The 20,360-nt window shown below is 44.3% G+C and overlaps 1 protein-coding gene across 1 annotated transcript; it reads left to right on the forward strand.

Annotated features, from left to right (window-relative positions):
- Positions 1–4,150: 4,150 nt before the first annotated feature.
- On the forward strand, positions 4,151–16,709 carry LOC139386556 (alanine--glyoxylate and serine--pyruvate aminotransferase b). Its single transcript, XM_071132204.1, has 11 exons — positions 4,151–5,681; positions 6,077–6,269; positions 6,384–6,448; positions 9,298–9,398; positions 9,523–9,593; positions 9,683–9,767; positions 9,898–9,996; positions 10,113–10,182; positions 13,225–13,320; positions 13,575–13,703; positions 16,317–16,709. The coding sequence occupies exons 1-11, from the start codon at positions 5,412–5,414 to the stop codon at positions 16,422–16,424; spliced, it is 1,287 nt and encodes a 428-aa protein (XP_070988305.1). The 5' UTR covers positions 4,151–5,411; the 3' UTR covers positions 16,425–16,709.
- Positions 16,710–20,360: the final 3,651 nt, after the last annotated feature.

Here is a 20,360-nt window from a genome sequence, read left to right on the forward strand (position 1 = left end):
CCTCGCCATGCCACGTGAGTGCATAACGGCCATCACCGGGAGGATCTCATGGGCGACCATCCAGGACAGGTCCCGATGCCGATTCAGGAGAGCAGGATGGGCCACGTTGCGCCAAACCGTTGTGGGCTCGCCTATAGCGAGCCCGCGCACTGGACACACTGCTTCCCGATCTTGCACAAGAGAGAGGAGAGAGCGGTGTTTAGTTAAGACCATGACTGTTTCTTTTTCCAGTTTAAAATGTCTTAAAACTTCTGGAGCTGGATGTAGTGCGTGGGTATCAGGAAAGAGACTGGGGCTCGCAGGTCGACTGGGATCAGCCTCAGAGTCCTGAGGTAAGATCCCAGCCAGAACCGTGTGAGGGCCTGAGTCTTGTTGTTGACCGGGGAGGTGGCAAGAGTCAGAGGTAACGCTGTGTCGCGGCTGCCCAGGAACAAGCAAGCCTTTCCCCCCCTTGGACCTGGGCCTCTTTACCAGCTCCCTCCTCAGCCTCTCCCACTTGCCTCCCCACAGGAAGTAAAAAAGCATCCGCTCCAGGTCTAAAATACTCCTTTGAGGGGGAATAAAAACAGAACTGATTAATAAAAGCACAGGTAAAATCACAGCTTTAATGATTAAAACCTTGCCCTCAAAAGTCAGCTGTCGCAGTCCCCAAAAACCCAGTCTCTGTCTTACTGTCCCCAGGATCCCACTCCAGTTACCGATCCCTCCTCCCCCCCGGTCAAACTTTACCCCCAGTACCCTTATGTCCGTCATTTTGACTGTCAGAGGTAGTCTGGTCAAGTCTGGGTCTGCCCACGGTCCGAAAAATTGGGCCTCTGTCTTGTCTCTGTTCAGTCTCGCCCCAGAGGCTTGTCCGTACCAGTCAGTCTGTAACGGTTTTCTTCCTGGGAAGGAGAGGAGGACCAAAATGCAGCGTGGTTATTTATAAACATCTTTAATGAAAGATGAAAACATGAACACTATACAAAATAAGAAAACGTGGAAAAACCGAAACAGTCCTAACTGGTGCAAAACACAGAGACAGGAACAACCACCCACAAGATACCTAAAGAATATGGCTGCCTAAATATGGTTCCCAATCAGAGACAACGATAAATTGAGAACCACTCCAGGCAACCATATACTTACCTAGAATGGCGGCTCTGGCGGATCCTGGCAGACGGGAGACTCTGGCGGCTCTGGACAGACCGGAGACTCTGGCGGCCCTGGACAGACCGGAGACTCTGGCGGCCCTGGACAGACGGGAGACTCTGGCGGCCCTGGACAGACGGGAGACTCTGGCGGCCCTGGACAGACGGGAGACTCTGGCGGCCCTGGACAGACGGGAGACTCTGGCGGCCCTGGACAGACGGGAGATTCTGGCGGCCCTGGACAGACGGGAGACTCTGGCGGCCCTGGACAGACGGGAGACTCTGGCGGCCCTGGACAGACGGGAGACTCTGGCGGCCCTGGACAGACGGGAGACTCTGGCGGCCCTGGACAGACGGGAGACTCTGGCGGCTCTGGACAGACGGGAGACTCTGGCGGCCCTGGACAGACGGGAGACTCTGCTAGCGCTGGAGAGGAGGAAGGCTCTGGCAGCGCTGGACAGACGAGGCGCACTGTAGGCCTGGTGCGTGGTGCCGGCACTGGTGGTACTGGGCCAAGGACACGCACCTCAGGGTGAGTGCAGGGAGCTGCCACCGGAGGGCTGATGCGTGGAGGTGGTACTGGATAGACCGGACCGTGCAGGCGCACTGGAGCTCTTGAGCACCGAGCCTGCCCAACCTTATCCGGTTGAATGCTCCTGGTCGCCCTGCCAGTGCGGCGTGATGGAATAGCCCGCACTGGGCTGTGCAGGCGAACCGGGGACACCATGCGTAAGACTGGTGCCATGTACGCCGGCCCAAGGAGACGCACTGGAGACCAGCTGCGTAGAGCTGGCTTCATGACACCTGGCTCGATGCCCACTCTAGCACCGGCCGATACGAGGAGCTGGTATGTACCGCACCGGGCTATGCACCCGCACTGGGGACACCGTGCGCTCCACAGCATAACACGGTGCCTGCCCGGTCTCTCTCGCCCTCCGGTAAGCACAGGAGGTTGGCACAGGTCTCCTACCTGGCTTCGCCATACTCCCTGTGTGCCTCCCCCCAAGAAATGTTTGGGGCTGACTCTCGGGCTTCCTTGCCAGCCGTGTTCCCTCGTATCGCTCCTCTCTCCGGCTGCCTCTGCTCTCCTAGCTGCCTCCACCTGTTCCCATGGGAGGCGATCCTTTCCCGCCAGGATCTCCTCCCATGTGTAGCAACCCTTGCCGTCCAACACATCATCCCATGTCCATTCCTCCTTGTGCTGCTCCTGCTGCCGCTGCCTGTCACCATGCCGCTTGGTCCTGTTGTGGTGGGTGGTTCTGTAATGGTTTTCTTCCTGGGAAGGAGAGGAGGACCAAAATGCAGCGTGGATATTTATAAACATCTTTAATGAAAGATGAAAACGTGAACACTATACAAAATAAGAAAACGTGGAAAAACCGAAACAGTCTTAACTGGGGCAAAACACAGAGACAGGAACAACCACCCACAAGATACCTAAAGAATATGGATGCCTAAATATGATTCCCAATCAGAGACAATGATAAACACCTGCCTCTGATTGAGAACCACTCCAGGCAACCATAGACTTACCTAGAACACTCAACTGAACACAACCCAATAGACTACAAAACCCCTAGACAAAACAAGACACATATAATCACCCATGTCACACCCTGGCCTAAACAAAATAATAAAGAAAACACAGATAACTAAGGCCAGGGCGTGACACAGTCCTCTCCAGAGTCCTGTCGATGGATAAAAGGCCGGTACATAAAATGTTGACGTCGTCCATGTAAAAGACGCACTTGGCGGTCATCCCCCCACTCCCCGGGATACCCACCCCACTGATCCGTTGGTCCCTTCTCAAGACCTGTGCCAGTGGTTCAATACAGGCCACGGACAGAAGAGGAGATAACGGACAGCCCTGACGGATGCCACAGTGTACTCCCACTGCTTTTGACAGATGCCCACCAACAAGGATTTTGCTGGTGATGTCCCCGTACAGCAGTCCCATCCAAGCTAAGAACCTGTCCGGGAAACCCATTTTTTGCAGTACCTTAAAGAGGTACTGGTGTGAGACCCGATCAAAGGCTTTTTCAAAATCTAAATTTAGGACTACAAGCTGCATATTTCTGTCTCTCGCATAACAGATGGCATCTCGGATCAGTATCAGGCTGGCCGTGATCTTCCTTCCTTCCGGGAACGGCACAGGTTTGATCCGGGTGGATCACCTCCCCAAAAACAGAAGACATTCTGAGTGTTAAAACCTTGGTAAAAAGTACTAACTATCAAAGTACTAACTATCAAAGTTTAAAAGGGTTATCGGTCTCCAGTTCTTCAGGTCCATCCTGTCGTTTTTCTAAGGTAAAAGAGTGACGATCCCCACTCTAAAACTGTCAGGTAGTCTGTCAAGATGTTCAAAGTCAGTAAAAACAGTCAGAAGTTCGTCGGCTAAAACATCCCAAAAGGTCAAATAAAAACTCCAAAGGGAGGCCGTCCTCCCCCGGTGATTTTACCCCTTTTAAAATGTTTCAGTCCTTGGTCGATTTCTGTCCTCGTCAGGTCTTTTATCAGGTCGTCCGTGTTGTGTAGGGTCTTGTCAATGTATGTTAAAAGGTCCCCCATTGTTTCCTTGCACACATCTTTTACCCTAAACAGTTCTCCATAAAAATCCTCGACTACTTATTTTATTCCCTCTGTATCTGTTTTTAAAACCCCATCTTTATTTTTTAAACCAGTCATTAACCTACCCTATTTTCTTAAAAAAGTACCTAGTGCACTTCTCCCCCTCTTCTAATTCCCTTTCTTTACTTCTTAAAATAACCCCCTTTTACTTCTTAAAATAATTATCATAATGGTTCAAGTATGATAATAGTATTCAGCTAGGAACTCACTTAATGAAGGCCATAAGAATGACAACAATGGAATTCAACAACCATGTCTCTGTCACTAACAAATACAGTCATGGGTGGTACCTCTACAACTCAATCGAAAAGACAAGGTGCACTGGGAAATGATTTGAGGCGTGGCTTCCTGGGGACATTACATTTAAGTACAGTGTACTTAAAAAAAACTGCATTTGTATTACTCATATAAAGGTAGCACTGCTGTAGTCAGCTATTTAAGTTTCTTAACTTTTTGCTTTTAGGTAATCGGTTTCCTCAAACTGTTTGAGTAGACATAACTTCTTTGGTTTTACAGTATAGAATGCGTGCTTCTTGGGACCGAAGAAAGTTCTCTCTGTAACGTTGAGATTTGCTTCACTGAAAGAGCTGGTCACCGCTAGCAAGCCTATGCTTTTATACAGTGAATGAATGAATGAATTAACGCATTTGATTTTGAGTATGAGCTGTATGAAGTTGTTCTAGGGCTTTTTCTCGACACAGGAATCTGTGGGAAATGTTACTGTAGGTTGTTTTTCCAATTATGGCCAACTCAAATTCCATTTTAAACAATGACCCATTAACCACAAAAGCCGGTGTTAACTCACTTTTCAAGGAAAGGGCTCTAGACAGACGAGTGAAATATTGATTTAATTTGGTACACATGAAAAGTGAATGTGCGAATGTGTGTGTAGTCACATGCCTCTTTGTTTGTCCTCTGTTCAGCCAATCCTCTCACTTAAAAAGGGTAGACTCCTCTAAAATCCCGAGCGAGTGCAGCACAAGGGGTGGGAAAGATCAACAGAGCATACACCTCCTGCTACAAGTCCAAACCAAACTCAACTGGATCCAAGCACACTTATTTCCAAACTGTGCCAAGTGCAAGTCTTCACTTTTCTCATGATAGACATGCTAGTTATTTATACTATGTGTATTTGAAATACATGTAATTATGCTTCTTCATGGTTCAATTGATTCATGGATATTTAGTGAACATTGTATGGCAAAAAGGAGTTCCCAAAATATTCCATATAACAGGTGTTTGAGAAAACGTTCAGTTAGGCCTAACTCCTAATGTCATGCCCAAGGAGAGCAAATATTGGTAATAGTATAAACCCCCTCTAAAACTTCACTCATTCAAACTAGGAAACACATACCTTCAGATGAATATGGTCATGATAATCACATGCTCTCATTAATAATTGATCGATAATGTTAAAAAGTATGTTAAAGTGAACAATCTTTAACAGTTGATGGCTGACAATATAATATAGAACACTTGAGCCAATTCCACCTCTGTACAGTTTTGTCCATGACGTGACGCACAACGCTCGGTGGCCAAGAGGTCAAAGACCTGTTTGTATTAAATCTTCACTAAAACCCGAAGTCAACTCCAGTCCCTCTGTCTGTCAGTGCAAGTCACAGTCGTTGTAAACACCGGAGCGAGGAGCTAACGATGATGCAGCGGACTTTGTTTCGCAGGGGAGCGCTGCTGGCGCAAAAGGCGGCTGTGGAGGTATCACTGCTCCCGATGAGCGCGCCTCTACAGCCGCGCCTTGACCGTGCCATGTCCTCGGTGACCATCCCGCCCCCGGAGTGCATGCTCCGGCCGCTCGAGGTTCCTTTCCGCTACCTGTTCGGACCAGGACCGTCCAACGTGCCGCCCCGAGTTTTAGCCGCAGGTGGTAGGGGAATTATCGGCCATTTGCACCCAGAAATGTACGAGGTAAATGTGTAACCCCTATTGCTGATAAATTCATTGTTTGATAACTATTTTTTACTTTTTGGCACCGCCAGAGGGGGTTCATTATCCAGAAGTTATGTTATTTATAGACTACTCAGTGCGCCTATAAATTCATGGTCAATATGAAGGAACACATTTAGGATATTATTTATTATTTCTAAATTGAGATGTAAATTAAAATAGTTTTAAAAAAGTATTTATTTATTTTTTACAATTTATGGAATTATCTCCTGAGTAATTGTGAATGCGTCAAATACGTATTTTGACACATTTTACCCTTCACAACTGACAAAGGATTTAATGAACCACTCATAATTAATCTATGTAGGCCTAGAACTACAACTGTTTTATTCAACAATTTGACGCGTTGCTTGTAGATCATGAACGACATCAAGAAGGGGATCCAGTACGCTTTTCAGACACAGAACAACATGACGATAGCAATGAGCGGCTCGGGACACGCAGCCATGGAGTGCGCCGTCTTCAACACGGTAGAACCCGGGGAGAGCGTGCTCGTGGCTGTCAATGGAATATGGGGAGAGCGAGTGGCTGAAATCGCCGAGAGAATGGGTATGTTTTACGCACGGTTTTACTCACCAGTGTTTGCGAGTTAATGTAATTTGAGAAAATTGTTTATGGTCTTGTTTTGTCCGGATATTAGACTTTCATCTGGATTTATTCCAGGTGCCAATGTTCACATCATGGTAAAAGCACCGGGTGGAGTTTTCAGCAATGGAGAAATTGAAAAGGTAATTGTTTGTTAATGCATTAGGCCTACCAAAGTAGCATTCACATAGAGATTGTTCAATACAGGTTTCAATACAGGCTCATCGGCGACTTCAAGGTCACCAACCCTCACCTGTGACCAATTCTAGTTAAACAGTGAGCCCCAAAAATATTTGGACAGTGACAAAAATATTTGGACAGTGGGGGGAGGGGGGAGGGGGGGGCTTTGTACTCCAGCACTGAATTTGAAATGTTACAATGACTGGCAGCTTTAATTTGAGGGTATTTTCTTCAATATTGGATGAACCATTTAGAAATTCTGTGGTGTTAAGTACTTAAGAAAAAACACTTTAAAGTACTACTAAAGTGGTTTTGGGGGGGTATCTGTACTGTAATATTTTTATTTTTTTTGAAAACTTTTACTTTTACTCCAAAATAAAACAATGTACTTTTTACTCCAAACATTTCCCCTGATACCCAAAAGTACTTAATGCTTAGCAGGACAGGAAAATGGTCCAATTCGTGCACTTATCAAGAGAAGTGGTCATCACTTCTGCCTCTGATCTGGCAGACTCACTAAACACAAATACTTTTTTTGTATGTCTGAGTGTTGGAGCGTGGCCTTGGCTATCCACCAAAAAATGAGTGCCATCTTGTTAGCTTAATATAAGGAATTTGATACAATTTATAATTTTACTTTTGATACTTAAGTATATTTTAGCAAATACATTTACATTTGATACTTACACTACTGTTCAAAAGTTTGGAGTCACTTAGAAATGTCCTTGTTTTCCATGAAAACATACATGAAATGAGTTGCAAAACGAATAGGAAATATAGTCAAGACATTGACAAAGTTATAAATAATGATTTTTAATTGAAATAATAATTGTGTCCTTCAAACTTTGCTTTTGTCAAAGAATTTGCAGCAATTACAGCCTTGCAGACCTTTGGCATTCTAGCTGTCAATTTGTTGAGGTAATCTGAAGAGATTTCACCCCATGCTTCCTGAAGCACCTCCCACAAGTTCGATTGGCTTGATGGGCACTTCTTACGGTCAAGCTGCTCCCACAACAGATCAATAGGGTTGAGATCTGGTGACTGTGCAGGCCACTCAATTATAGACAGAATACCAGCTGACTGCTTCTTCCCTAAATAGTTCTTACATAGTTTGGAGCTGTGCTTTGGGTCATTGTCCTGTTGTAGGAGGCAATTGGCTCCAATTAATTACCATCCACATGGTATGGCATGGCGTTGCAAAATGTGAGTGATAGCCTTCCTTCTTCAAGACCCCTTTTACCCTGTACAAATCTCCCACTTACCACCACCAAAGCATCCCCAGACCATCCCATTGTCTCCACCATGCTTGACAGATGGCGTCAATCACTCCTCCAGCATCTTTTCATTTGGTCTGCGTCTCACAAATGTTCTTCTTTGTGATCCGAACACCTCAAACTTGGATTCGTCTGTCCATAACACTTTTTTACAATCTTCCTCTGTCCAGTGTCTGTGTTCTTTAGCCCATTTTAATATTTTATTTTTATTGGCCAGTCTGAGAAATGGCTTTTTCTTTGCAACTCTGCCTAGAAAGCCAGCATCCCGGAGTTGCCTCTTCACTGTTGACGTTGAGACTGGTGTTTTGCGGGTACTATTAAATTAAACTGCCAGTTGAGTACTTGTGAGGCGTCTGTTTCTCAAACTAGACACTCTAAATGTACTTGTCCTCTTGCTCAGTTGTGCACCGGGGCCTCCCACTCATCTTTCTATTCTGGTTAGAGCCAGTTTCCACTGTTCTGGGAAGGGAGTAGTAGACAGCGTTGTACAAGATCTTCAGTTTCTTGGCAATTTCTCGCATGGAATAACCTTCATTTCTCAGAACAAGAATAGACTGACGAGTTTCAGAAAAAAGGTCTTTGTTTCTGGCCATTTTGAGCCTGTAATCTGACCCACAAATGCTGATGGTCAATATACTCAAGTACTCTAAAGAAGGCCAGTTTTTTTGCTTCTTTAATCAGAACAACAGTTTTCAGCTGTGCTAACATAATTGCAAAAGTGTTTTCTAATGATCTATTAGCCTTTTAAAATGATAAACTTGGATTAGCTAACACAACGTGTCATTGGAACACAGGAGTGATGGTAATAATTCCACCACTGTAGAAATTAAACTTGTGTGTGTTAAAGTAGTCAAAAGTTTAGTATTTGGTCCCATATTCCTAACACGCAATGATTACATCAAGCTTATGACTCTACAAACATGTTGGATGCAATTGCTGTTTGTTTTGGTTGTTTCAGATCATTTTGTACCCAATAGAAATTAATGGTAAATAATGTATTGTGTCATTTTGGAGTCACTGTTATTGTAAATAAGAATATAATATGATTCTAAATACTTCTACATTAATGTGGATGCTACCATGATTAGGGATAATACTGAATGAATCTTGAAAAATGATGAGTAAGAAAGTTACGGAGGCATAAATATCATACCCCCCCCCCAAAAAAAAATACCGTTATTGTAATGGTGAGAGGTGTCTTTGGGGTTCTCACTAATCATTACTCATGATTAATTCAGGACAATCCGTAATCATAGTAGCATCCACATGAATGTAGAAGTATTCAGAAACTATTCGTATATTTTCTCTCCGCCTTCAAGAGAGGGGGCCACAAAAAAATGTGTCCACTTGGTGGGTTGGCCCCCCAACCAAATCTCACGTATGGCCCCCAAAAGGTCAGAGCCTGCCCTGATTTCAGTCATATAGCCTATATATTAAATTCATATCGTCAACATGGCAAGGGCTTGGGTAACTATGGAGGGCATTTAGGGCCAAAAGTATTTTGTTTATCTGACTGCTTATCTCCTGTCTATCGATAGGCCCTGGCCAAACACAAGCCCGTTTTGTTCTTCCTCACACATGGAGAGTCCTCTGCTGGCCTCGCCCACCCTGTCGACGGCATTGGAGACCTCTGCCGCAAGTGAGACTCCGCTCCATCTCAAAACATACTGCAGGATATCTCCACTGCATTTCTCTCAGTTCACACAATGATGACAGCGGCTTCGAATTCCAGGCCTACATTCCTCTCTCTTCTCTCTCCTCAGACACAATACCCTGTTTCTTGTAGATACTGTCGCGTCTCTTGGGGCGTCGCCTATTTTCATGGACCAGCAGAGTAAGAGAGCTTCAGACACCTATTTCATTTTCAGTCTGTCTGTCTTAGTGTATGGGGTGTATGATGTCATCGTTTTCTTGTCTTTGTAGATATTGACATCCTGTACACTGGCTCTCAAAAGGCATTGAATGCACCCCCTGGTACAGCACCCATCTCCTTCAATGAAAGAGCATGGTGAGGGTTTGTGTGTGTGTGTGAGAGAGGGAAGAAAGAGGGGGAATGATTTTGAATGGAGACCAAATGAATGCTTGAATTTTGAGAAATATGGACTTTACACACTCCCTCTTGACCCCCCACCATACAGCCAAAAGATGTTCAACAGGAAAACAAAACCAGTGTCCTACCTCTTTGACATGGCCCACTTGTCTAACTATTGGGGAAATGATGGTCAACAAGCCAGACTGTAAGTCTACAGTATTGTCAACGAACAGTACTTTGTTATGAGAAAATCTCCCATCCTAACCAGGTGAAATAATAATAAATAAATAAATAACACTCTTTCATTTTGCCCCGTTTCAGATACCACCACACAGGACCAGTGTCTGGGTTCTTTTCCCTGAGGGAAAGTCTTGCTATTCTTGCTGAGAAGGTGTAGTGGCTATTTATAACCATTTTAAAACCCTATTTTATTTTTCTTATAGCCACAGTGGAGAATGAGCTGACTATTTGTTCCTGCCGTGTGTTGTCAATGAATCCAGAAATCGAATGTCCACAGGTTGTTTGCCGTAAAAAAATAAAGTTACATTTATTTCATATCTTGGCTACAAAATGTTGCAAAAAGTAAATCAAAAGACGATATTTAAGTTATAACTTAAGAATTATTGGATCAAACAATCAAACAATATCACAAAGACAAAGGAAGCACGGTCAAAAGACGGTATGGGCTCCAGCCAGCTATTCCCGGCAGGCCTCTGCGCCCATGACTATTTAAGCCATCTCCAGCCTGCAGAGGGAGGCATAGACACTTACACGTGATTAAGATCAGTCAAACAATATGACAAACAATCAGAATGGCATATAAACAAATAATAGAATTCTAATTTATACAAATAACAAAACCTGCTATTTGGCCCTTACATACCGGCCCCTTATTGTGAGGCAACAACAATTATCTAAACATGTTTAGAAACGGGCCAAAATGTGCGGGTGTATGACATCATTCGTCGCTTTAGCTGATGCACTCTGCTTCACCACCTCAGATGGCAAACGTGCTGTGCTCTGACCTTTCAGACTTCTCCACCTTCTCTTTTTTTTAAATTTAATTTTTTTTTTTTTACCCCCAATTTCATGGTATCCAATTGTTGTAGTAGCTACTATCTTGTCTCATCGCTACAACTCCCGTACGGGCTCAGGAGAGACGAAGGTTGAAAGTCATGCGTCCTCCGATACACAACCCAACCAGCCGTACTGCTTCTTAACACAGTGCGCATCCAACCCGAAAGCCAGCCACACCAATGAGTCGCTGGTGCGCGACTATTGGCAGCGACCAGTACCTGTGTGTCACGTCGGTCACTGCATTCTCTAAGTGGACAGTCACCACCCAATCCTAGTAGGGTCTCGACAGCATACGGGCCTGCTACTTGACTATGGATCACCTGCATTACTTGTGATGCATTGTTCCTATTTAGCAATCCAATGTCAGCATGTGTGTGACAGCTTAACCTCTCCCAGATATGGCCACTTGGACAGCTCATCTTGTCTGGGAATGTTTTCCTTTGTCACTGGTAGGTTTATGTGAGTGTAAACTTCCAATAGTTTAATGAACTTGTTGGTGTCAAGCCCACTCACCTTTGACAGGCCTTTCCTGGCCCATGGTACGCAGCAGGGCGTTCCTTCTTGTTCCTGTTACATTCAGCTGCTGAGCCAGCTTGTCGGTGCAGAATGTTGCTGAGCTACCTGTGTCTAAGAATGCATATGTTAGCAATACCTTGTTTCCTTTGCTGGATTTCACATGAACCGGTATGATGGATAGAACAAACCTCTCTTCACCAACTCAATATTCCCGGTCCTCTTTTCTGTAGTTCCATATGAAGCACACGAGGGTGGACTTAGTTGCACACATATGAGATGCCTACTACAGTCTCTGCTCAAGTGCCCCTTGGTGAGACGACAAAAGCAGATGCCTTTCTCCTTTAGAAAAGGTATCTTCTCCCTGCTCAACTTCTCCTTTAGTAATGGACACAGTTGCAGTGTGACCACCACTGCAGTACAGACAGACAGATTAACATGGAGTTTATGAGCTTCAATTCACCTGGGTCTGTTGTGGTTGTTCAGCCTCAGTCCGATGATGCCGTGACCTGCCGCCCCAGACCATGACGGACCCTCCACCTCCAAATCGATCCCGCTCCAGAGTACAGGCCGCGGTGTAACGCTCATTCCTTCGAAGATAAACGCAAATCCGACCATCACACCTGGTGAGACAAAACCGTGACTCGTCAGTGAAGAGCACTTTTTGCCAGTCCTGTCTGGTCCAGCGATGGTGGGTTTGTGCCCATAGGCCAATAGGTTGGTGCCGGTAATGTCTGGTGAGGACCTGCCTTTCAACAAGCCTACAAGCCCTCAGTCCAGCCTCTCTCAGCCTATTGCGGACAGTCTGAGCACTGAGGGAGGGATTGTGCATTCCTGGTGTAACTCAGGCAGTTGTTGTTGCCATTCTGTACCTGTCCTGCAGGTGTGATGTTCGGATGTACCGATCCTGTGCAGGTGTTGTTACATGTGGTCTGTCACTGCGAGGACGATCAGCTGTCCGTCCTGTCTCCCTGTAGCGCTGTCTTAGGCGTCTCGCAGTACGGACATTGCAATTTATTGCCCTGGCCATATCTGCAGTCCTCATGCCTCCTTGCAGCATGCCTAAGGCACGTTCACGCAGATGAGCAGGGACCCTGGGCGTCTTTCTTTTGGTGTTTTTCCAGAGTCAGTAGAAAGGCCTCTTTAGTGTCCTAAGTTTTCATAACTGTGACCTTAATTGCCTACCGTCTGTACACTGTTAGTGTCTTAACGACCGTCCCACAGGTGCATGTTCATTAATTGTTTATGGTTCATTGAACAAGCACGGGAAACAGTGTTTAAACCCTTTACATTGAAGATCTGTAAAGTTATATGGATTTTTACGAATTCTTTGAAAGACCGGGTCCTGAAAAAAGGGATGTTTCTTTTCTTGCCGAAAAATTTGAAAGTGTGTGAATGATAACGCAGTGCAGGAAATTGAGAAATGTATTAAAATGTTGGAAGTGAATGCTGGGATTAAAAAATGAACTAGGCAAATGAGCAAAAGCTGTGTGCATTAAGGAAATAGACACCTGGCTCAAATAGAAGCCTGTCTCTAGTAAGTGCCTGTTGTGTTCAGTGATTTAAGCAAATAAACGGCAGGCTATTAATAACATTTTTAGGTTAAGCACATGTGATTCACTGAGCCCTCCGTTAGGTGCACTGAGCTCTCCATGATGGAATAATAACCTTAATGAATAAACCATGTTTATGTTCATTATGATGCAGTCCTATTAGCTGATTACTTTGAACGTTGCTTCTAATTCTCAAAATAAATCTGAAAAAAGTATTTACTGGCCGTTTTGGACCCGTTTCCGGCTTACTGTGCCTGTCCCATCAGTACCTAGTCTTTGTCTTCCCGTAGGGACTGGAGGAGTCCTGGAGGCACCACAGGGAGGTGGCAGGGTACCTCTGGAAGGGCCTGGAAGACATGGGGCTCAAGCTATTCATCCAGAACAAGGTAAAAAACTTGCCACCCAACTGAAATCACACCCTATTCCCTATTCGGTGCACTACTTTTCTCCAGATGCTATTTTCATATGAAGTAGTGCAGTGTGGAATAGAGGTCAATTTCAGACAGATTGTCAACAAACAATTTACGTTCTACAATAATAGTGTCCCTTTTTTAACATCCTCCAATTTCAAGGCTGGTGCAATTCCTTGGTCTTGAATTTCACAGTCTAAATGTGGGACCGTGATATTTTATTCATGCAGGACCTTAGGCTGCCTTCCGTCACCACCATTGCCATACCTGAGGGCTACAACTGGAGAGAGATGCTGCAGTACATCATGAAGCACCACAATATGGAGATGACTGGGGGCCTGGGGCCCTCCACTGGCATGGTGAGTGTAAGGGGAGTGTTAAAGTTCTAGCTAATTGCCTATGCATAACTACTAACATGAATATGTTTATAAACCATTGCATTTGATATGGGAGTTGAAACCGTCTGTAGAACAAATGGGATGGTTAGACAATCAATGTAGGGAAGAAAGTACCTTGTTGTCGTCAAGGCTGTCCCACTAAGCATTTGACATCAGGCGACGTCTTTTGGACCTCCTGTTTTGGTCCTCCATCTTTTTTTGGTCCGGACCGGCCTTGATTTCAACGTCCACAGACATCCGGACAGGCCTTGATTAGCCCAAACATAGATATCTATAATTGGTTCAGATCTGAACGAATCATAGACATTTATGTATCACAAGTTTGGATAGCACAGTACAGAACAGCCGAGTACAGTAAATTACAGTACAGTAAAGAAAAGTATAGTACAGTAGAGTGCAGTACAATACAGTAAAGTATAGTGTAATGTATTGTACCCTACTTTACTGTAATTAACTCTACTGAACTAAACTGTACTCTACTGAATAAAACTTTACTGTCCTGTACCGTACCATACCATGTTCTACTGTGCTAAACTATGATGTTCAAACTTGTGAAACGTAGCCTAGACGTCTATGATTTGCAATGATTTGGATCAGGTCCGCACTGACGAAATGTGTACTTGTTTGGGGGCGGAGCTCATTAGAATAACAAGAGACAACAGGTAGCCTAGCGGTTAGAGCGTTGGGCCACTAACCAAAAGATTACTGGTTTGAATACCCGAGCAGTCAAGGTGAAACATCTGTCAATGGGTCCTTAAGCAAGGCGCTTAACTCCTGACGCTGTACTACTATGGCTGACCCTGTAAAAAACAACACATTTCACTGCACCGATAATAAACCAACTTTTTTTTATTTTTACACCCAGCATGCTTTGTAAGTGTTTTGTTTAACATTTAGGCCATTCAACAGACGCTCTTATCCAGAGTAACTTACAGTCAGTGCATTCAACTAAGACAGATAAACAACAACATATCGCAGTCATAACAACCGTTACTCAAAATGTTATTGTGGTTGAAGTGGTCTGTTGGTTTATTCTGAACATTATCATTGCCCGTGTTAATGCTTTTGAAAAAGCTAACATAAGTGCATGTGATGGATAGGAGAAATAATACATATACTATATAAACAAAAGTATGCAGACATCGCTTCAAATTAGTGGATTCGGCTATTTCAGCCACACCCGTTGCTGATAGGTGTATAAAATCAAGTACGCATCCATGAAATCTCCATAGACAAACATTAGTAGTAGAATGGCCTTACAGATGAGCTCAGTGACTTTCAACATGGCACTGACATAGGACGCCACCTTTCCAACAAGTCAGTTTGTCAAATTTCTGCCCTGCTTGAGCTGTCCCGGTCAACTGTAAAGAGCTGTTATTGTGAAGTGGAAATGTCTAGGAGCAACAACGGCTCAGCCGTGAAGTGGTAGGCCACACAAGCTCACAGAACGGGACCGCCGAGTGCTGAAGCGTGTAAAAATTGTCTGTCCTCGTTTGCAACACTCCCGACCGAGTTCCAAACTGCCTCTGGAAGCAACGTCAGCACAAGAACTGTCCGTCGGGAGTTTCATGAAATGGGTTTCCATGGCCGAGCAGCCGCACACAAGCCTAAGATCGTCATGCGCAATGCTGAGCATCGGCTGGAGTGGTGTAAAGCTCGCTGCCATTGGACTCTGGAGCAGTGGAAACACGTTCTCTGGAGTGATGAATCACACTTCACCATCTGGCAGTTCCAATGGATGCCAGGAAAACACTACCTGCCCCAATGCATAGTGCCAACTGTAAAGTTTGGTGAAGGAGGAATAAGATGTTAGGAATAAGATGTCAGGAGATGTTTTTCATGGTTCAGGCTAGGCCCCTTAGTTCCAGTAAAGGGAAATCTTAACGCTACAGCATACAATGACATTCTAAACAAGTCGGTGCTTCCAACTTTGTGGAAACAGTTTGGGGAAGGCCCTTTCCTGTTTCAGCATGACAATTCCCCAATGCACAAAGCAAGGTCCTTACAGAAATGGTTTATTGGGATCGGTGTGGAAGAACTTGACTGGCCGGCCAGCACAGAGCACTGATCTCAACTCCATCCAGCATCTTTTTGATGAATTGGACTGCGAGCCAGGCCTAATCGGCCAACATCAGTGCCAAGCCTCACTAATGCTCGTGGCTGAATGGAAGCAAGTCTCTGCAGCAATGTTCCAACATCTAGTGAAAAGCCTTACCAAAATAGTGGAGGCTGTTATAGCAGCAAAGGGGGAACCAACTCCATATGCAATCTTCAGTTGGCTCCTCTTTTTTATTGTTTTCTATTAAGAGGCATGATAAATTATTATTGTGATACAACGCTTACTTGAGAGTGTATAGCAGTTGAAATTTGGCCATAGATGTCATTGTCTTCAAATTGGCCATTGTCTGTAAATGACATATTTTCAACGTCCGGAAAATATTTATTTTTGACATTTGTATAAGACATCTTTTCAATGTAATTTTTCACACTCGGGTGTCCTGAGCAATTATTTGATGGTTGAATTTCTCATGTGAGCTCTGTCAGTGATGTGTCCACCATTTTGTTTGACCCCAGGTGATGCGTGTGGGTCTGATGGGATACAACTGCCAGAAGACCAATGCAGACATGGCACTGTCTGCCCTGGCCGACGCTTTGAAGAACTGCAAAAAGAGCAAAGCATAAAGAAAGTTTATAATGCCTTTTTAATACCCTAAACAAACATGCATTCGGCCATGCTGGAGGACACCTGGAAAGAATGGGCAAAGGCGTCAATCTGTGAAAGTATTATCACGGGTGTTTGTGAGCCCAGAGATTTGAAGCACAAATGTAAAAAGACAGATTCCGACATACATTCACGTACAACTGCTTTCCTAATAGAGACTTTGTAATTGCTGTAGAAGGTAAATGCTCTACAGGGAAAGAATATAAAATATGTTTCAAGGAGTCAATAAAATATATACAATTCTGCATTGCGTCCATTTTACCTTGCATATTCAGGGAAATAAATGGCCTTCAAAAGACAAAATGATGGAAGTGCCAACACATTTGACCACACCCCAGACAGCATGATAAGAAAATGGTTGCTCATAGAAATAAACTTGAACAGATTCAACACTGCATTGCCTGTATTGTACACACACACACACACACACACAGGGAAATGTAGGTATAACAGGAGTGTAATCAGTCGCAAAACGGAAAAAAACTAAAAATTATATTGGACAAATTCAGGTAGGTCCCTCCCCGTTTGCTTCCATTTAAGAAACGTTTTGCAACAGAGTAGGCGTAATGAATACGCCCCAGCTCACCTGACGAGAGCTCGTGGGTGCATAATTTTTAATTAAAAAAAATTAGTTTAGGAAAAGTTTTTGTTATTGCATTTCCTTTAAAAACAGCTCATATATGTTTTTGTACATCATGTTATACACATAAAAACGGCATAAAACCACTGACAAAAGGACCAACAGCACGGACAACGGGTAAAGTATGTTTAAATATCATTTATTCAACATTCTGGCTTGTAGAGACTTTGCGTCTTTTTTACATTAACTTCTTTCAGACTGATATCCCATGGAGTAACCATGGTAACATTCTGATGTTTAGACAATTTTTTAAATCTAAATTCCAACGGTGAAACATTGTATCACTACAATGTTGCAAATGAATGAACTGCGTCTGGATGTATCTTCAATGTCAACAGCAAACCAACTCGATACAACTTAACTTGTGGATATACCTTTCAATTGTTTTAACATGCATTACTTCTGACATCGCTCTTCATGTAGGGTGGCTATAAGGTTAGATTCAGGATGTCAATAACAAACGGCCCAAGCAACAGTTGTCTTACACTACGAGTGTATTTATTCACTATGATTGTATTCATTGGCTACGTCATATACATGCCATGGTTGACTGGTAGGATACGCAAATGACGCGTACAGTGTATTTGGAAAGTATTCAGACCCCTTGAGTTTTTCCACAATTTGTTACGTTACAGCCTTATTCTAAAATTGATTAAATAGTTTCCCCCCCTCATCAATCTACACACAATACCCCACAATGACAAAGTGAAAAAGGTTTTTAGAAATGTTTGCAAATGTATAAAAATTCCATAACAGAAATACCTTATTTACAGAAGTATTCAGACACTTTGCTATGAGGCTCGAAATTGAGCTCAGGTGCATCCTGTTTCCAATGTTTCGACAACTTGATTGGAGTCCACCTGTGGTAAATTCAATTGATTCGACATGATTTGGAAAGGAACACACCTGTCTATATAAGGCCCAGCAGTTGACAGTGCATGTCAGAGCAAAAATAAGCCATGAGGTCGAAGGAATTGTCCCTAGAGCTCTGAGACAGTATTGTGTCAAGCACAAACTTTTGTCAGAATACCAATGTCTATAGCATTGAAGGTCCCCAAGAACAAAGTTGGCTCCATCATTCTTAAATGGAAGAAGTTTGGAACCACCAAGACTCTTCCTAGAGCTGGCCACCTGGCCAAACTGAGCAATCGGGGGAGAAGGGCCTTGGTCAGGGAGGTGACCAGGAACCAGATGGTCACTCTGACAGAGCTCCAGAGTTCCTCTGTGGAGATGGGAGAACCTTCCAGAGAACGACCATATCTGCAGCACTCCACCAATCAGGCCATTATGGTAGAGTGGCCAGACAGAAGCCACTCCTCAGTAAAAGGCACATGACAGTCCGCTTGGAGTTTGCCAAAATACACCTAAAGGACTCAGACCATGAGAAACAAGATTCCCTGGTCTGATGAAACCAAGATTGAATTTGTCCTGAATGCCAAGCATCACTTCTGGAGAAAACCTGGCACCATCCCTACGGGGAAGCATGTTGATGGCAGCCTCATGCTGTGGGGATGTCTTTCAGAAGCAGGGAGGAAGCTAAGACAACGCAGGAGTGGCTTCGGGACAAGTCTCTGAATGTCCTTGAGTGGCCCAGACAGAGCCCGGACTTGAACCCAATCGCACATCTCTGGAAAGACCTGAAAATAGCTGTACAGCCACGCTCCCCATCCAACCTGACAGAGCTTGAGAGGATCTGCAGAGAGCATCTGCAGAGAAGAATGGGAGCAACTCCCCAAATACAGGTGTGCCATGCTTGTAGAGTCATGCCCAAGAAGACTGTGTCTGAATGAATGAATGAATGAATTAAAGATCACGCAAGACAGGAGGGTGGGCGTATAACACGCGCGAACATCTAACGATGTATCTCATCATGGTCAACGTTGCAACTACTCGCTACATAGCATGTAGCTAAACCCTTTACCCTAACTCCTAGGAGTATCTGCGGGGGGGAGCTGTTGGCCGTGGTTGGAGTAGCCAGGAGAAATGCTTGTTGAAGTTTTAGATTATCATGGATTTATCAGTGGTGACCGTGTTACCAAGCCTCAGTGCAGTGGGTAGCTGGGAGGAGGTGCTCTTGTGCTCCATGGACTTTACAGTGTCCCAGAACTTTTTGGAGTTAGAGCTACAGGATGCAAATTTCTGCTTGAAAAAGCTGGCCTTTGCTTTCCTGACTGACTGTGTGTATTGGTTCCTGACTTCCCTGAACAGTTGCATATCGCGGGGACTATTCGATGCTATTGCAGTCCGCAAGACAGGAGGGTGGTAGAGGGGGTGATTTTGACCAGTTCTGACATAAAAAAAAGGCTAATTGCTCCCCCTGGTATAAACAGCCCACTTGAAGTGATGAAAACCTGCTCCATGACAGCCCTTTTGGCAAACTCCAAGCGGGCTGTCACCTGCCTTTTACTGAGGAGTGGCTTTTGTCTGGCCACTCTATCATAAAGGCCTGATTGGCTGCAGAGACGGCTGCCCTTCTGGAAGGTTTTCCCATCTCCACAGAGGAACTCTGGAGCTCTGTCAGAGTGACCATCGGGTTCTTGGTCACCTCCCTGACCAAGACCCTTCTCCCCTGATTTCTCAGTTTGGCTGGGGTGGCCAGCTCTAAGAAGAGTCTTGGGGGTTCCAAACATCTTCCATTTAAGAATGATGAAGGCCACTGTGTTCTTGGGGACCTTCAATGCTGCAGAAATTGTTTTGTACCCTTCCCCAGGATTGTGTCGAGACACAGACCTGTCTCGGAGCTCTACGGACAATTCCTTCAACCTCATGGCTTGTTTTTGCTCTGACATGCACTGTCAACTGTGGGACCTTATATAGACAAATGTGTGCCTTTCCAAATCATGTCCAATCAATTAAATATTTTATTTCTTATATTTCACCTTTATTTAACCAGGTAGGCTTGTTTAGAACAAGTTCTCATTTACAACTGCGACCTGGCCAAGATAAAGCAAAGCAGTTTGACACATACAACGACACAAAGTTACACATGGAATAAACAAACATACAGTCAATAATACAGTATATACCACAGGTGGACTCCAATCAAGTTGTAGAAACATCTCAAGGATGATCAATGGAAACAGGATGCAACTGAGCTCAATTTCAAGTCTCATCACAATATGTATTTTTATTATTACTTTTTTAAAATACTTTTGCCAATTATTCTAAAAACCTGTTTTCGCTTTGTCATTATGGGGTATTGTGTGTAGGTGAGGGACAAAAATGTGGAAAAAGTCAAGGGGTCTGAAAACTTTCT

The sequence above is a fragment of the Oncorhynchus clarkii genome, chromosome 28 (assembly GCF_045791955.1).
Source record: "Oncorhynchus clarkii lewisi isolate Uvic-CL-2024 chromosome 28, UVic_Ocla_1.0, whole genome shotgun sequence".
Lineage (NCBI taxonomy): Eukaryota > Metazoa > Chordata > Actinopteri > Salmoniformes > Salmonidae > Oncorhynchus > Oncorhynchus clarkii.